The following is a 16,552-nucleotide window of genomic DNA, read 5'->3' as shown; positions in this document are numbered from 1 at the left end:
GGGTAACACTGTAAAACACAGATAGTGGAGGGGTAACACTGTAAAACGCAGACAGTGGAGGGGTAACAATGTAAAACGCAGACAGTAGAGTGGTAACACTGAAAAGCAGACAGTGAAGGGATAACACTGTAAAACGCAGACAGTGGAGGGGTAACACTGTAAAACGCGAATAGTGGAGGGGTAACACTATAAAATGCAGTTAGTGGAGGGGTATCACTGAAAAGCAGACAGTGGAGGGATAACACTGTAAAGCGCAGACAGTGGAGGGGTAACACTGTAAAACGCAGACAGTGGAGGGGTAACACTGTAAAGCGCAGATAGTGGAGGGGTAACACTGTAAAACGCAGACAGTGGAGGGGTAACACTGTAAAACGCAGACAGTGGAGGGGTAACACTGTAAAGCGCAGACAGTGGAGGGGTAACACTGTAAAACGCAGACAGTGGAGGGGTAACACTGTAAAACGCAGACAGTGGAGGGGTAACACTGTAAAACGCAGACAGTGAAGGGGTAACACTGTAAACGCAAACAGTGGAGGGGTAACACCGTAAAACGCAAACAGTGGAGGGGTAACACCATAAAACGCAGACAGTGGAGGGGTAACACCATAAAACGCAGACAGTGGAGGGGTAACACTGAAAAGCAGACAGTAGAGGGGTAACACTGTAAAGCGCAAACAGTAGAGGGATAACACTGTAAAGCGCAGATAGTGGAGGGGTGACACTGTAAAACGCAGACAGTGGAGGGGTGACACTGTAAAACGGAGACAGTGGAGGGGTGACACTGTTTAACGCAGACAGTAGAGGGGTAACAGTGTAAAACGCAGACAGTGGAGGGATAACACTGTAAAACGCAGACAGTGGAGGGGTAACACTGTAAAGCGCAGACAGTGGAGGGGTAACACTGTAAAACGCAGACAGTGGAGGGGTAACACTGTAAAACGCAGACAGTGAGGGAATAACACTGTAAAACGCAGACAGTGGAGGGGTAACACTGTAAAAGGCAGACAGTGGAGGGATAACACTGTAAAACGCAGACAGTGGAAGGATAACACTGTAAAACGCAGACAGTGGAGGGGTGACACTAGTAGTACGCAGACAGTGGAGGGGTAACACTGTAAAACGCAGACAGTGGAGGGGTAACACCATAAAATGCAGACAGTGGAGGGGTGACACTAGTAAAAATGAAGACAGTGGAGGGGTAACACCATAAAACGCAGATAGTGGAGGGGTAACACTGTAAAATGCAGACAGTTGAGGGGTGACACTAGTAAAATGCAGACAGTGGAGGGGTAACACTAGTAAAACGCAGACAGTGGAGGGGTAACACCATAAAACACAGACAGTGGAGGGGTAACACTGTAAAACGCAGACAGTCAAGGGGTGACACTAGTAAAACGTAGACAGTGGAGGGGTAACACTGTAAAACGCAGACAGTCAAGGGTTGACACTAGTAAAACGCAGACAGCGGAGGGGTAACACTGTAAAACGCAAACAGTGGAGGGGTAACACCATAAAACTCAGACAGTGGAGGGATAACACCATAAAACGCAGACAGTGGAGGTGTAACACTATAAAACGCAGACAGTGGAGAGGTAACACTATAAAACGCAGACAGTGGAGGGGTAACACTGTAAAACGCAGACAGTGGAAGGGTAACACTGTAAAACGCAGACAGTGGAGGGGTAACACTGTAAAACGAAGACAGTGGAGGGGTAACACTGTAAATGCAGACAGTGGAGGGGTAACACTGTAAAACGCAGAGAGTGGAGGGGTAACTGTAAAACGCAGACAGTGGAGGGGTAACACTGTAAAACGCAGACAGTGGAGGGGTAACACTGTAAAACACAGACAGTGGAGGGGTAACACCATGAAAACGCAGACAGTGGAGGGGTAACACAATAACGCAGACAGTGGAGGGGGTAACACTGTAAAACGCAGACAGTAGACGGGTAAAACTGAAAAGCAGACAGTGGAGTGGTAACTGTAAAACGCAGACAGTGGAGGGGTAACACTGTAAAACGCAGACAGTGGAGGGGTGACACTAGTAAAACGCAGACAGTGGTGGGGTGACACTAGTAAAATGCAGACAGTGGAGGGGTAGAACCATAAAACGCAGACCGTGGAGGGGTAACACTGTAAAACGCAGACAGTGGAGGGGTAACACTGTAAAACGCAGACAGTGGAGGGGTAACACTGTAAAGCGCAGACAGTGGACGTGTAACACTGTAAAACGCAGACAGTGGAGGGGTAACACTGTAAAAGGCAGACAGTGGAGGGGTAACACTGTAAAACGCAGACAGTGGAGGGGTAACACTGTAAAACGCAGACAGTGGAGGGGTAACACTGAAAAGCAGACAGTGGAGGGATAACACTGTAAAAGCGCAGACAGTGGAGGGAGTGACACTGTAAAACGCAGACAGTGGAGGGGTGACACTGTAAAATGTAGACAGTGGAGGGGTAACACTGTAAAACTCAGACAGTGGAGAGATAACACTGTAAAACGCAGACAGTGAGGGGGGAACACTGTAAAACGCAGACAGTGGAGGGGTAACACTGTAAAACGCAAACATTGGAGGGGTAACACCGTAAAACGCAAACAGTGGAGGGGTAACACCGTAAAACACAGACAGTGGAGGGGTAACACCATAAAAACGCAGACCGTGGAGGGGTAACACTATAAAACGCAGACATTGGAGGGAAAACACTGAAAAGCAGACAGTGGAGGGGTAACACTGTAAAGCGCAGACAGTGCAGGGGTAACACTGTAAAACGCAGACAGTGGAGGGGTAACACCGTAAAACGCAGACTGTGGAGGGGTAACACTGTAAAACGCAGACAGTGGAGGGGTGACACTGTAAAACGCAGACAGGTGGGGGGTAACACTGTAAAACGCAGACAGGTGGAGGGGTAACACTGTAAAACGCAGACAGTGGAGGGGGTAACACTGTAAAACGCAGACAGTGGAGGGTTGACACTAGTAAAACGCAGACAGTGGAGGGGTAACACTGTAAAACGCAGACAGTGGAGGGGTAACACTGTAAAACGCAGACAGTGGAGGGGTAACACTGTAAAACGCAGACAGTGGAGGGGTAACACTGTAAAACGCAGACAGTGGAGGGGTAACACTGTAAAACGCAGACAGTGGAGGGGTGACACTAGTAAAACGCAGACAGTGGAGGGATGACACTAGTAAAATGCAGACAGTGGAGGTGTAAACACTGTAAAACGCAGACAGTGGAGGGGTAACACTGTAAAGCGCAGACAGTGGAGGGGTAACACTGTAAAACGCAGACAGTGGAGGGGTAACACTGTAAAATGCAGACAGTGGAGGGGTAACATTGAAAAGCAGACAGTGGAGGGATAACACTGTAAAGCGCAGATAGTGGAGGGGTAACACTGTAAAACGCAGACAGTGGAGGGGTAACACTGTAAAACGCAGACAGTGGAGGGATAACACTGAAAGCAGACAGTGGAGGGGTAACACTGTAAAATGCAGACAGTAGATGGGTAACACTGTAAAATGCAGACAGTGGAGGGATAACACTGTAAAACGCAGACAGTGGAGGGATAACACTGTAAAACGCAGACAGTGGAGGGGTGACACTAGTAGTACGCAGACAGTGGAGGGGTAACACTGTAAAACGCAGACAGTGGAGGGGTAACAGTGTAAAACGCAGATAGTGGAGGGGTAACACTGTAAAATGCAGACAGTTGAGGGGTGACACTAGTAAAATGCAGACAGTGGAGGGGTAACACTAGTAAAACGCAGACAGTGGAGGGGTAACACCATAAAACGCAGACAGTTAAGCGGTAACACCATAAAACGCAGACAGTAGGGGTGTAACACTGTAAAACACAGACAGTGGAGGGGTAACACTGTAAAACGCAGACAGTCAAGGGGTGACACTAGTAAAACGTAGACAGTGGAGGGGTAACACTGTAAAACGCAGACAGTCAAGGGGTGACACTAGTAAAATGCAGACAGCGGAGGGGTAACACTGTAAAACGCAAACATTGGAGGGGTAACACCATAAAACTCAGACAGTGGAGGGATAACACCATAAAACGCAGACAGTGGAGGTGTAACACTATAAAACGCAGACAGTGGAGAGGTAACACTGTAAAACGCAGACAGTGGAGGGGTGACACTAGTAAAACGCAGACAGTGGAGGGATGACACTAGTAAAATGCAGACAGTGGAGGTGTAAAACCATAAAACGCAGACAGTGGAGGGGTAACACTGTAAAGCGCAGATAGTGGAGGGGTAACACTGTAAAACGCAGACAGTGGAGGGGTAACACTGTAAAATGCAGACAGTGGAGGGGTAACACTGAAAAGCAGACAGTGGAGGGATAACACTGTAAAGCGCAGATAGTGGAGGGGTGACACTGTAAAACGCAGACAGTGGAGGGGTGACACTGTAAAACGCAGACAGTGGAGGGGTGACACTGTAAAACGCAGACAGTGGAGGGGTGACACTGTAAAACGCAGACAGTGGAGGGGTAACACTGTACAACGCAGACAGTGAGGGGTGACACTAGTAAAACGCAGACAGTGGAGGGATGACACTAGTAAAATGCAGACAGTGGAGGGGTAAAACCATAAAACGCAGACAGTGGAGGGGTAACACTGTAAAGCGCAGATAGTGGAGGGGTAACACTGTAAAACGCAGACAGTGGAGGGGTAACACTGTAAAATGCAGACAGTGGAGGTGTAACACTGAAAAGCAGACAGTGGAGGGATAACTCTGTAAAGCGCAGATAGTGGAGGGGTGACACTGTAAAACGCAGACAGTGGAGAGGTGACACTGTAAAACGCAGACAGTGGAGGGGTGACACTGTAAAACGCAGACAGTGGAGGGAAAACACTGTAAAACGCAGACAGTGGAGGGGTAACACTGTAAAACGCAGACAGTGGAGGGGTAACACTGTAAAACGCAGACAGTGGAGGGGTAACACTGTAAAACGCAGACAGTGAGGGGATAACACTGTAAAACGCAGACAGTGGAGGGGTAACACTGTAAAAGGCAGACAGTGGAGGGGTAACACTGTAAAATGCAGACAGTGGAGGGATAACACTGTAAAACGCAGACAGTGGAGGGGTAACACTGTAAAACGCAGACAGTGAAGGGGTGACACTAGTAGTACGCAGACAGTGGAGGGGTAACACTGTAAAACGCAGACAGTGGAGAGGTAACACCATAAAATGCAGACAGTGGAGGGGTGACACTAGTAAAAATGCAGACAGTGGTGGGGTAACACCATAAAACGCAGATAGTGGAGGGGTAACACTGTAAAATGCAGACAGTAGAGGGGTGACACTAGTAAAATGCAGACAGTGGAGGGGTAACACTAGTAAAACGCAGACAGTGGAGGGGTAAAACCATAAAACGCAGACAGTGGAGGGGTAACACTGTAAAGCGCAGATAGTGGAGGGGTAACACTGTAAAACGCAGACAGTGGAGGGGTAACACTGTAAAATGCAGACAGTGGAGGGGTAACACTGAAAAGCAGACAGTGGAGGGATAACACTGTAAAGCGCAGATAGTGGAGGGTTGACACTGTAAAACGCAGACAGTGGAGGGGTGACACTGTAAAACGCAGACAGTGGAGGGGTGACACTGTAAAACGCAGACAGTGGAGGGGTAACAGTGTAAAACGTAGACAGTGGAGGGATAACACTGTAAAACGCAGACAGTGGAGGGGTAACACTGTAAAGCGCAGACAGTGGAGGGGTAACACTGTAAAACGCAGACAGTGGAGGGGTAACACTGTAAAACGCAGACAGTGAGGGAATAACACTGTAAAACGCAGACAGTGGAGGGGTAACACTGTAAAAGGCAGACAGTGGAGGGGTAACACTGTAAAACGCAGACAGAGGAGGGGTAACACTGTAAAACGCAGACAGTGGAGGGATAACACTGAAAGCAGACAGTGGAGGGGTAACACTGTAAAATGCAGACAGTAGATGGGTAACACTGTAAAATGCAGACAGTGGAGGGATAACACTGTAAAACGCAGACAGTGGAGGGATAACACTGTAAAACGCAGACAGTGGAGGGGTGACACTAGTAGTACGCAGACAGTGGAGGGGTAACACTGTAAAACGCAGACAGTGGAGGGGTAACACCATAAAATGCAGACAGTGGAGGGGTGACACTAGTAAAAATGCAGACAGTGGAGGGGTAACACCATAAAACGCAGATAGTGGAGGGGTAACACTGTAAAATGCAGACAGTGGAGGGGTGACACTAGTAAAATGCAGACAGTGGAGGGGTAACACTAGTAAAACGCAGACTGTGGAGGGGTAACACCATAAAACGCAGACAGTGGAGCGGTAACACCATAAAACGCAGACAGTAGGGGTGTAACACTGTAAAACACAGACAGTCAAGGGGTGACACTAGTAAAACGTAGACAGTGGAGGGGTAACACTGTAAAACGCAGACAGTCAAGGGGTGACACTAGTAAAACGCAGACAGCGGAGGGGTAACACTGTAAAACGCAGACAGTGGAGGGGTAACACTGTAAAACGCAGACAGTGGAGGGGTAACACTGTAAAGCGCAGATAGTGGAGGGGTAACACTGTAAAACGCAGACAGTGGAGGGGTAACACTGTAAAATGCAGACAGTGGAGGGGTAACACTGAAAAGCAGACAGTGGAGGGATAACACTGTAAAGCGCAGATAGTGGAGGGGTGACACTGTAAAACGCAGACAGTGGAGGGGTGACACTGTAAAACGCAGACAGTGGAGGGGTGACACTGTAAAACGCAGACAGTGGAGGGGTGACAGTGTAAAACGTAGACAGTGGAGGGATAACACTGTAAAACGCAGACAGTGGAGGGGTAACACTGTAAAGCGCAGACAGTGGAGGGGTAACACTGTAAAACGCAGACAGTGGAGGGGTAACACTGTAAAACGCAGACAGTGAGGGAATAACACTGTAAAACGCAGACAGTGGAGGGGTAACACTGTAAAAGGCAGACAGTGGAGGGGTAACACTGTAAAACGCAGACAGAGGAGGGGTAACACTGTAAAACGCAGACAGTGGAGGGATAACACTGAAAGCAGACAGTGGAGGGGTAACACTGTAAAATGCAGACAGTAGATGGGTAACACTGTAAAATGCAGACAGTGGAGGGATAACACTGTAAAACGCAGACAGTGGAGGGATAACACTGTAAAACGCAGACAGTGGAGGGGTGACACTAGTAGTACGCAGACAGTGGAGGGGTAACACTGTAAAACGCAGACAGTGGAGGGGTAACACCATAAAATGCAGACAGTGGAGGGGTGACACTAGTAAAAATGCAGACAGTGGAGGGGTAACACCATAAAACGCAGATAGTGGAGGGGTAACACTGTAAAATGCAGACAGTGGAGGGGTGACACTAGTAAAATGCAGACAGTGGAGGGGTAACACTAGTAAAACGCAGACTGTGGAGGGGTAACACCATAAAACGAGACAGTGGAGCGGTAAAATAAAAGGTGGTACACAGTAAAGCAGACTGTGGAGGGGTAACACCATAAAACGCAGACAGTGGAGCGGTAACACCATAAAACGCAGACAGTAGGGGTGTAACACTGTAAAACACAGACAGTCAAGGGGTGACACTAGTAAAACGTAGACAGTGGAGGGGTAACACTGTAAAACGCAGACAGTCAAGGGGTGACACTAGTAAAACGCAGACAGCGGAGGGGTAACACTGTAAAACGCAGACAGTGGAGGGGTAACACTGTAAAACGCAGACAGTGGAGGGGTAACACTGTAAAACGCAGACAGTGGAGGGGTAACTGTAAAACGCAGACAGTGGAGGGGTAACTGTAAAACGCAGACAGTGGAGGGGTAACACTGAAAAGCAGACAGTGGAGGGGTGATTCTCGATGAGTCTGACCTTCAGCTTCCCCAGGTCCACTTGCAGCATGTTCTGACTGGAGGGCAGGACAAAGACAGCTGGGAACAGTTTAGTGTTGGGCTCCACCTGGAACAAACAACCACAGTGTTTCACAGGAAACCACAATGGAAATTAGATTGAGCTTTAATGTGTTATCCTTGATGATTTTTGAATTGTATGTGGAGGCGTCTCTTATCTTTGTTCTTAAAATTGTCTAATAAATTCAATCAATCAATCAAGCCCAGAGCAGTTTGTACCTTGCTTATTATTAGTCCAGTAACCCTTGACATGCTTCTGAGTAATGAAATACAAATCAAATCAAAGCTTATTTGTCACGTGCGCCGAATACAACAGGTGTAGACCTTACAGTGAAGTGCTTACTTACAGGCTCTAACCAACAGAGCAAAAAAGGTATTAGGTGAACAATAGGTAAGTAAAGAAATAAAAACAACAGTAAAAAGACAGTGAAAAATAACAGTAGCGAGGCTATATACAGTAGCGAGGCTATATACAGGCACCGGTTAGTCAGGCTGATTGAGGTAGTATGTACATGTAGATATGGTTAAAGTGACTATGCATATATGATAAACAGAGAGTAGCAGTAGCGTAAAAGAGGGGTTGGCGGGTGGTGGGTGGCGGGACACAATGCAGAATACATGTTTACACTGAACACTGCATCTCACCTGGTAGAAGGTGTTGATCTCTTTTCCATTGGCTGTGAAAGTCATGAGTCCTGTGTCCAGGTCAATAAGGCAGCCAATCACAAAGTCCTCCTGACTGACACGGGTCTGCTGGGAGCTGCTGAACTCCCCTCCCCACACCATGTAGCAGTTACTGCGCTTCATACTGAGGGAGGCAGGAGAGACAACATAGGGAGATATTAAGGTATTATGTCTTTGTGAATACTGTGCATGTGTGTGTGTGTGTGTGTGTGTGTGTGTGTGTGTGTGTGTGTGTGTGTGTGTGTGTGTGTGTGTGTGTGTGTGTGTGTGTGTGTGTGTGTGTGTGTGTGCACAGGGACGCGTTACTCACCTGTCATGTATGTTGCCTTTGTCATCTCCCACGGTGACTGTGACATTTCTTACTTTGCTGAGGTCAAAGTGCAGGTCGTACTGATGGTAGTCAGGGGTGATCCAGCCTACCCACACCCCACTGGGCTCTTGTCCCGCAATAACTCGCACTGAATAATAGTACTGAACACAGAGGAATGTGAGCAGAAAACATGATTAACAAGGAGTTGAACTACCTAAAACTAAAAATGAATAAAAAAATAACATATTTCCAGACAAAAATGTCCCAGTGAAGAGAAGTAAGGTTCAGGCACGAGAATCTGAAGAGATGTAAAAGGTCATACTGTGGTGGTGTTGAGGATGATGTCATCGTCATCTCTGTCGTCTGGGACCACTTCCTCCATCAGGCGGGGCATGGTGGGAACAACAGGGGGCGGAGTGAAAGCTGCCTTCTTGGCCTTGAACAGGAACCTGAGGGGAACACACAATGTCAGCGTAGTCGGGCCTCCTTTTCAACAGGACTGAGAAAACATGACGACGATTACAGTTAAAGTGCCGTTTTCAGCATTCACTTTCCACTTTCTTCTCCAACAGAGAGTTGTGATCTGTCTCTTCTCCAACAGAGAGTTGTGACCTGTCTCTTCTCCAACAGAGAGTTGTGACCTGTCTCTTCTCCAACAGAGAGTTGTGACCTGTCTCTTCTCCAACAGAGAGTTGTGACCTGTCTCTTCTCCAACAGAGAGTTGTGACCTGTCTCTTCTCCAACAGAGAGTTGTGACCTGTCTCTTCTCCAACAGAGAGTTGTGACCTGTCTCTTCTCCAACAGAGAGTTGTGACCTGTCTCTTCTCCAACAGAGAGTTGTGACCTGTCTCTTCTCCAACAGAGAGTTGTGACCTGTCTCTTCTCCAACAGAGAGTTGTGACCTGTCTCTTCTCCAACAGAGAGTTGTGACCTGTCTCTTCTCCAACAAAGAGTTGTGACCTGTCTCTTCTCCAACAGAGAGTTGTGACCTGTCTCTTCTCCAACAGAGAGTTGTGACCTGTCTCTTCTCCAACAGAGAGTTGTGACCTGTCTCTTCTCCAACAGAGAGTTGTGACCTGTCTCTTCTCCAACAGAGAGTTGTGACCTGTCTCTTCTACAACAGAGAGTTGTGACCTGTCTCTTCTCCAACAAAGAGTTGTGACCTGTCTCTTCTCCAACAGAGAGTTGTGACCTGTCTCTTCTCCAACAGAGTTGTGACCTGTCTCTTCTCAAACAGAGAGTTGTGACCTGTCTCTTCTCCAACAGAGAGTTGTGACCTGTCTCAAGTCTATCGTCTGTCTCTTCACTAATCTGACCCCTACTCAGTACTGACCCCTTCTTCTTGCTCTTCTCTGTAGAGGCATCTTTCACGTTCTCTCCTCCATTGACGGAGATCTCCTTAGGCACAGAGGGCTCCTTCTCCTCCTCCTTCTCTGTGCGCCTAGCAGACTTCTTCAGCACCTCAAAGTCAGAGTCGGGGTCCACCTCCAGGACCTGGTCCTCGGGGATGGTCAGGGTTCGTGTCAGGGGGGTGGTCCCAGCCATGATTTTAAAGGTCTCGTGGAACTCCACGGGCATACTGAGCCTCAGGAACAGCAGATCGGTGTTGGCATTCTGAGAACCGAAGGTCTTGTGGGTCAGTTTCAGACAGGGAGCGTTGTCCACCGTCCCATCCACACGGGACACCTACACAGGGGACGTGAGAGAAAGGGCAGGAAATCACATATTGAAAACCCACAGAAGAGAACATTTGAATGTTAACGTGTTTTAAATGGAATTATAAAATATAGGAAGGGAAGCCATTCCAACACACTGCTGTTAAACAACATATGGTGTACTGTACATCAACGTGAGGGTGTTCTGTAGGAACAGGAATGAACTGGGGCAGGCTCTTGCTGAACCACATGGTAATGTCTCTCTTCATGTTGATGGCGAAGGGTTCAAAGCCCTCCTGAAGGCCACAGATGGTGAAGTAGCGCAGGCTGCTGACATTCTGGCCCAGGTTGAGCCGGCCAACCTGAGACAGGCCCAGACTACACACAGGGATAAAACCTGGAGATCGGCAGATGCAGTTTAATGAATAACACGCATCTAAAATCAGTAGATCCATCCTATAAGGATTTACCTCCCAAGCCCCAGCAGCCTCCCCATCCGTCACCTCCAAGCCCCAGCAGCCTCCCCATCCGTCACCTCCAAGCCCCAGCAGCCTCCCCATCCGTCACCTCCAAGCCCCAGCAGCCTCCCCATCCGTCACCTCCAAGCCCCAGCAGCCTCAACATCCGTCACCTCCAAGCCCCAGCAGCCTCCCCATCCGTCACCTCCAAGCCCCAGCAGCCTCCCCATCCGTCACCTCCAAGCCCCAGCAGCCTCCCCATCCGTCACTCACCATCTCCTATGTCAATGTCCTTGAAGGCCATCTCAGAGCCAGAGTCACTGATGAGCATCTCTCCGTTCAGGGTGAAGAAGATGTTCTGCTCTACCAGGTCAATCATACAGCCCACCACGTCACCTGGCAACCAGATACGACCAAACGGCTCATTGCCCACATGCCAACGTTGAGCCTAAAAAAGAACGGTCAAAGTTCAAATAGGACATGTTAGTAAATGTTTTCCCTAAAACAGACACAGAACAGAACATTTATCACCAACCATACCTTGAAACCATTGAATACATAGGCGAGCTCGTCTGTTCCCAGCTCTTTGTCAGCGCGGACACTGGGTCTGGCCCAACCCACTCTCATCTCCCCCACAGTCACAGCATCAAACTCAAAGTACCACTTCCCCTGGGTCACCGCGTATGACTTCTCAGCTCGGAACACCCGGATCTTATCTTCACGGGAATGACCTTCCCCATGACCACCTAACACAAACAGATTCAGGTGACATTATTAACAGGTTATATATTCATTATATACACAGTTCAATATATGTATGTATGTATGTATGTATGTATGTATGTATGTATGTATATGTGTGTGTGTGTGTGTGTGTGTGTGTGTGTGTGTGTGTGTGTGTGTGTGTGTGTGTATACACACACACACATACTCATTGGACCGTTTATTAGGTACACAACCCTGTTCACAAAAATGGTTCGCTCCTGCAGACAGTGGGTCACGTGGCCGTGGCTTGCTATACAAAACAGTCAGACAGGCATCGAGGCATTCAGTTACTGTTCAATTGAATGTTTCAATGGGCAAAACAAATGACCTAAGTGACTTTGAGCGTGGTATGATCTTCAGTGCCAGGTGCGCCGGTTTCAGTATCTCAGAAATAGCTTTTCATGCACAACAGTGTCTAGGGTTTACCGAGAATGGTGAGACAAACAAAAAACATCCAGTCAGGTGTGGGGGAATGTTTTCCTGGGACAAGTTAGGTCCCATGATACCAATTGAGCAACGGTTCCATACCCCGAAGAATTCAGACTGTTCTGGATGCTAAGGGGGGTCCGTCTCGGTACTAGATCAGTTTATATCTTGGCAGACAGACGGATAGACTCACTGCTCTCTTGGTCAGGTGGCTCAATGTTGTAACCGTAGCCGATGAGAGTGCGGACAGCTGCACAGACACTGTCTCTGTTGGTCTTCTTGGTCTTTTCGTCCAGCAGGTTGTATGGCACCAGGCGCGGGTTGCGCTTGTTCGTTATGTCCTGAACATGGAAATAAACAGATAAAATCAACCAACAATTGTGTGTGTCATAGAATGATTGTGCAAGTTATGGACTTTAATCTCCTGGAAAGATTGATACTGAATAAAGAAAGCTCCAAGAACCTTATTGTTTGTTTTTCTAAACATCTTGAATAGTTATGTAAGGGAAATTTTAATGTTGGTGCTATTCTTATAAATAATTTCTATGTTCTATTCATGTGCTGTTCTATAAACCAATTTCTGTGTTCATGCAAGTGACTGACTGTACAAATCACACCTATCAGTAGCTGCAATTTGGAAGTAGGCCCAGACCGTGTTTTGAGAAAAAACTAAAGATATCTCAGTTACAAGGTCTCAGCTTAGAGAATAGAAGCCTTGTGAGGTGTTGGTCTGTCACATGTTATGAAACAGTATTGGTCGATCACATGGATGAAACAAAACGGTAATGATTAATGAATTATGCTAAATCTTGCAAATATAACTTGTCTGTGTATAGCCGTGTATAAGACAACTGCTGGGACTGCCCCGGTAGAGCTCCTGACAGACATGTGTACTACGGTGCATTGAGTTGGTTGGAACCTCTCCAGCACGCTGACAATAAACGATGATTCATTGACTTTGAGTGTCCCTGTGGAAGAATTTCCACAACAGTTACATAAATGTTGGCTCTGAAAACATCATAACTACGACAACTCATGAGTCAGTAGGACTCATACTTCACCCAGACTTCAACTTTGACAAAGTATCTGCATAACTTTGGGTGAGCTTGTTGTGTGCCCACCTGTACGCCTTCGTGTGCGTTAAAAGCCACCTGACAGAAACACAATTGATATTCATCAGTCATTGTCTAAAATGACTTAAGCTGTTATCACAGGTTAGCTTTCCCACAGGATCAGAGAGAGATGAAAGATACCTGTACAATGCTGTAGGTCCATCCCTGGTGAACCCTGTCACGAGCCCACACGTTGTGCCCATTCTCTGCCAGTCTCTCCACTAGGTTGGTCTGGTTGGGTGTCAGCTTGACATGGTTGAGGTCCAGAGGGGCCGGCTTGTATCCACTACTCATCATATACCTAATGGACCAAACATGATGTTATGATTAGACTAGTAAGTGAGATGTCATTAGGACTCTTCTATTACACTCACTAAGTGAACAGGCCTCTACTTAAATGACAATCCAACATTTCAAAACGTTTATCTCTGATAATGTGAATGAAAAAGGAAACCGCCCATGCTCTTGATAGTATCACTGATCTTTAATAAGCTTACGTATCGGCCTCACGGCCTTCGTCAGAAAACAATACTGTCAACCATGTAAGTTAATATCAGAGAATAATTAAGTCAATGTTTAAAATAGTCTGAGATCCTGTTTTGAGGTCTGACTCACGTCTTGGGCATCTTGATGTTCTTCAGGTTCTCCTCTGCTTTCTCATCTCCCATGCCCACATGGCAGCCCAGCGCCAGTAGAGTCCTTTGAGAAACAGAGGTAGTGAATACTGGGCTCACACACACACACACTAGGCGGAGAGGAAGTGTACAAGACCTTGACTCACTTGAGTGTTTCTACTGACATGGCAAGGTTGTAATTCTTCTCTGGCTCTGGCAGGCTCTGGAAATCTACCAGGCAGGGGTGCAGTTTCTTGTTGTCATCTCGGAACTGGAGTAGAGGAAATGCAAGCAGAGGACAGAAACAATTTGTTTGCCAGATTGAAGTAAATAGATATCAGTCAGTCATGTAAGCAGTGTGAGTTGAATAGGGCAGTATGGGAAGCACTCACCGACCCATAGGTCCATCCTTGTTCAATGCGAGTGACAGCCCATAGCTCATGGCTGTTTTCTGCCAGCTTCTCCCGAATGCGCTCCAAGTGAGGTGGAAGCACAATCTGAAAGGACAATATGGTGAATGGAAGCAAGAGAAAGGAGACAGAGAGATGCATTGATAAGTCAAGAGTTTTACCTGTGCTGTGTCCACAGGGCAAGGGGTGAAGGCTGTGTGCGAGAGGGACTGTGTAGGCCCCAACAGATTGCGGACACCATTGACATCATGCTTATACTCCTTGATGGGCTCAATATGCAGTTGATCCTTGGGCAGCACAGCCTCATAGCATGGAGCATAGCCTGGGGGTGGGAGGAATTTAAAGTCTCCATGACGCCCTCCCAGGAGAAAACGAACCCTGGACGTTTTAAAGAAGAACAACATTAACAGTGATGACTCATTCTACATCCTCTCTGTCAGATTCTAAATAACAACAGCCCTGTTAGCCCCATCAGCGGTTCTCACTTGACGCCTGCAGAGAAGCTGACGACAGGGAAGAATAGGCCATCTAGGTTGAAGTTCTCAAACATGCCCTGCACCGGGTGCCCGTTGATACGGAACGAAATACTGGGCACACTCAGATCAAGGCAGCAGCTGACCACATCGTCTGCGGCTAGAATGTGCATGTTGGGGGTGGCGACATGACGTGGGACTCGTCCTGGGGAGACAGACAGACAGACACACAGAGGTCAGCATCACCTCAACCTAGTCAAAGAGAACTGCATTCTACAGATAAGCCCTGCTGACTGTACCTGACCACAGGTGGAGTCCATCAAAGGCGTATGAGTAGAGGTCGTCCCCCACCCCGTTACCACCCCAGCCCTCACCACCTCCAGGGTAGGGGCTGTAGCCATCAGTCAGAGCCCAGCCCACACGCAGGTGGAAGACCTGGGCGGTCAGGAAGGGCTCTACATGGTCCACCATCACCTCAAAATACCACTTCTTATACTGAGTTGATCCTCCACACGTTCCTAGGAAGATGTTGGGCCTCACACTGAGGGGGGAGGAAAATAACCACAACCTTAACGGTTTGAAGGAAAAAACGAATTGGATATTCAACTAACTGTATTTAGAATGGCCAGATGTCACACCTGGTGACATAATTGATGATGTTGGACTGCAGGAGGAGATCGCGACCCGGAAGCAGATTCTCTGTGATGAGATTCTGATTGGACCTTACAGCCACCCCATTACACACACACAAAGAGCAGAGCACATCCAACACCTAAGAAAACACAGGGAGAGAGCAAGGTCAAAGGGCTTATGATTCCCAAATTACCGCTGGACTTCCAACCAGATTAACCATTGAACACTTGTCTGGATAAATACAGGCTTAAATAATATTCACTGACCTTGTGATTGCGTCCATGCTTATCCAGTAGAGAAATGATAGATTTAATGTGGTTCTCCTGGATAATGTTCAAAACCTCTGGACTCTCAATCAGAACACAGTATAGCACCTCCAGGATGCCTGCGGTGAAGATAATACACAATGAAACACTGACGATTCACCCAAAACACATTAAAGTCAATCTGAAAGGGGTGATAAAGGTTCTGAAAGGGGACTTTACCTGAGGAGGCCTCCAGACGGTCCAGTTTGCTGACCAGCCAATCCAGATTATCACAGAACAGTGCACAGTTTGCCCGGTTCCCCCTGATCAGTGAGGCTTCATATGAAGACAATGACAGAGAGAACAGACAATACCCGATCAGAGCTTGGTCGTGTTCAGGATGACGGGCATGCTGGCACAATAACCACAGCAATGCAGAGAAGGTGATGTACCTTGGAACACGAAATGAAAGGATCAATAGCAGGTCACATACCCAGCAGCTCATAGAGGAGATTAACTATCTCCTTCCAAGACTCGGCAGCCTCCTCTCCTGCAAACTCGGAGAAGTGGGCCGCCGTGTTGTAGACATTGAGTCGGTCAATACAGTCCAGCACCAGGGTGATCATGCCCTGTTGGAATGGCACAAAAAGCATGAGAATACCAAAGGCAGGAGCAGTTCAGGGAAAATATTTAGAAAGTAAATCAAAGTTTATTTGTCACAGCACAAAATACAGCGGGTGTAATGATACAGTGAAATGCTTACTTGCAGTTCTTCCTCAACAGAATAAATATAAAGCGCATTCAGAAAGTATTCAGACACCTGGACTTTTTAC

General features: G+C 47.6%; 1 protein-coding gene across 4 annotated transcripts in view; it reads right to left on the bottom strand.

Moving 5' to 3' along the window:
• LOC106563560 (ryanodine receptor 1) overlaps positions 1-16,552 on the bottom strand; it is a 138,381-nt gene that overhangs the window by 104,091 nt on the left and 17,738 nt on the right. For 3 of the 4 annotated variants that reach the window (XM_014129242.2, XM_014129244.2, XM_014129248.2), the window contains exons 1-18: positions 15,741-15,856; positions 15,480-15,613; positions 15,141-15,382; positions 14,854-15,046; positions 14,530-14,746; positions 14,351-14,455; positions 14,126-14,229; positions 13,960-14,043; positions 13,486-13,645; positions 12,426-12,573; positions 11,582-11,787; positions 11,315-11,489; positions 10,772-10,980; positions 10,262-10,614; positions 9,251-9,377; positions 8,929-9,089; positions 8,580-8,742; positions 7,897-7,983 (exon numbers count right to left, since the gene is read on the bottom strand). In XM_014129242.2, the coding sequence (XP_013984717.2) occupies positions 7,897-7,983; positions 8,580-8,742; positions 8,929-9,089; positions 9,251-9,377; positions 10,262-10,614; positions 10,772-10,980; positions 11,315-11,489; positions 11,582-11,787; positions 12,426-12,573; positions 13,486-13,645; positions 13,960-14,043; positions 14,126-14,229; positions 14,351-14,455; positions 14,530-14,746; positions 14,854-15,046; positions 15,141-15,312 (2,664 nt within the window). In that variant the 5' untranslated portion in view covers positions 15,313-15,382; positions 15,480-15,613; positions 15,741-15,856. Of the gene's footprint in view, positions 1-7,896; positions 7,984-8,579; positions 8,743-8,928; positions 9,090-9,250; positions 9,378-10,261; positions 10,615-10,771; positions 10,981-11,314; positions 11,490-11,581; positions 11,788-12,425; positions 12,574-13,485; positions 13,646-13,959; positions 14,044-14,125; positions 14,230-14,350; positions 14,456-14,529; positions 14,747-14,853; positions 15,047-15,140; positions 15,383-15,479; positions 15,614-15,740; positions 15,860-15,959; positions 16,056-16,212; positions 16,349-16,552 lie in introns of those variants that run through there. The other variant, XM_045690076.1, reaches the window with a different exon arrangement.

Source organism: Salmo salar, chromosome ssa11 (genome assembly GCF_905237065.1).
Source record: "Salmo salar chromosome ssa11, Ssal_v3.1, whole genome shotgun sequence".
Taxonomy (NCBI): domain Eukaryota; kingdom Metazoa; phylum Chordata; class Actinopteri; order Salmoniformes; family Salmonidae; genus Salmo; species Salmo salar.
This window is presented reverse-complemented; position numbering and strand designations above follow the sequence as displayed.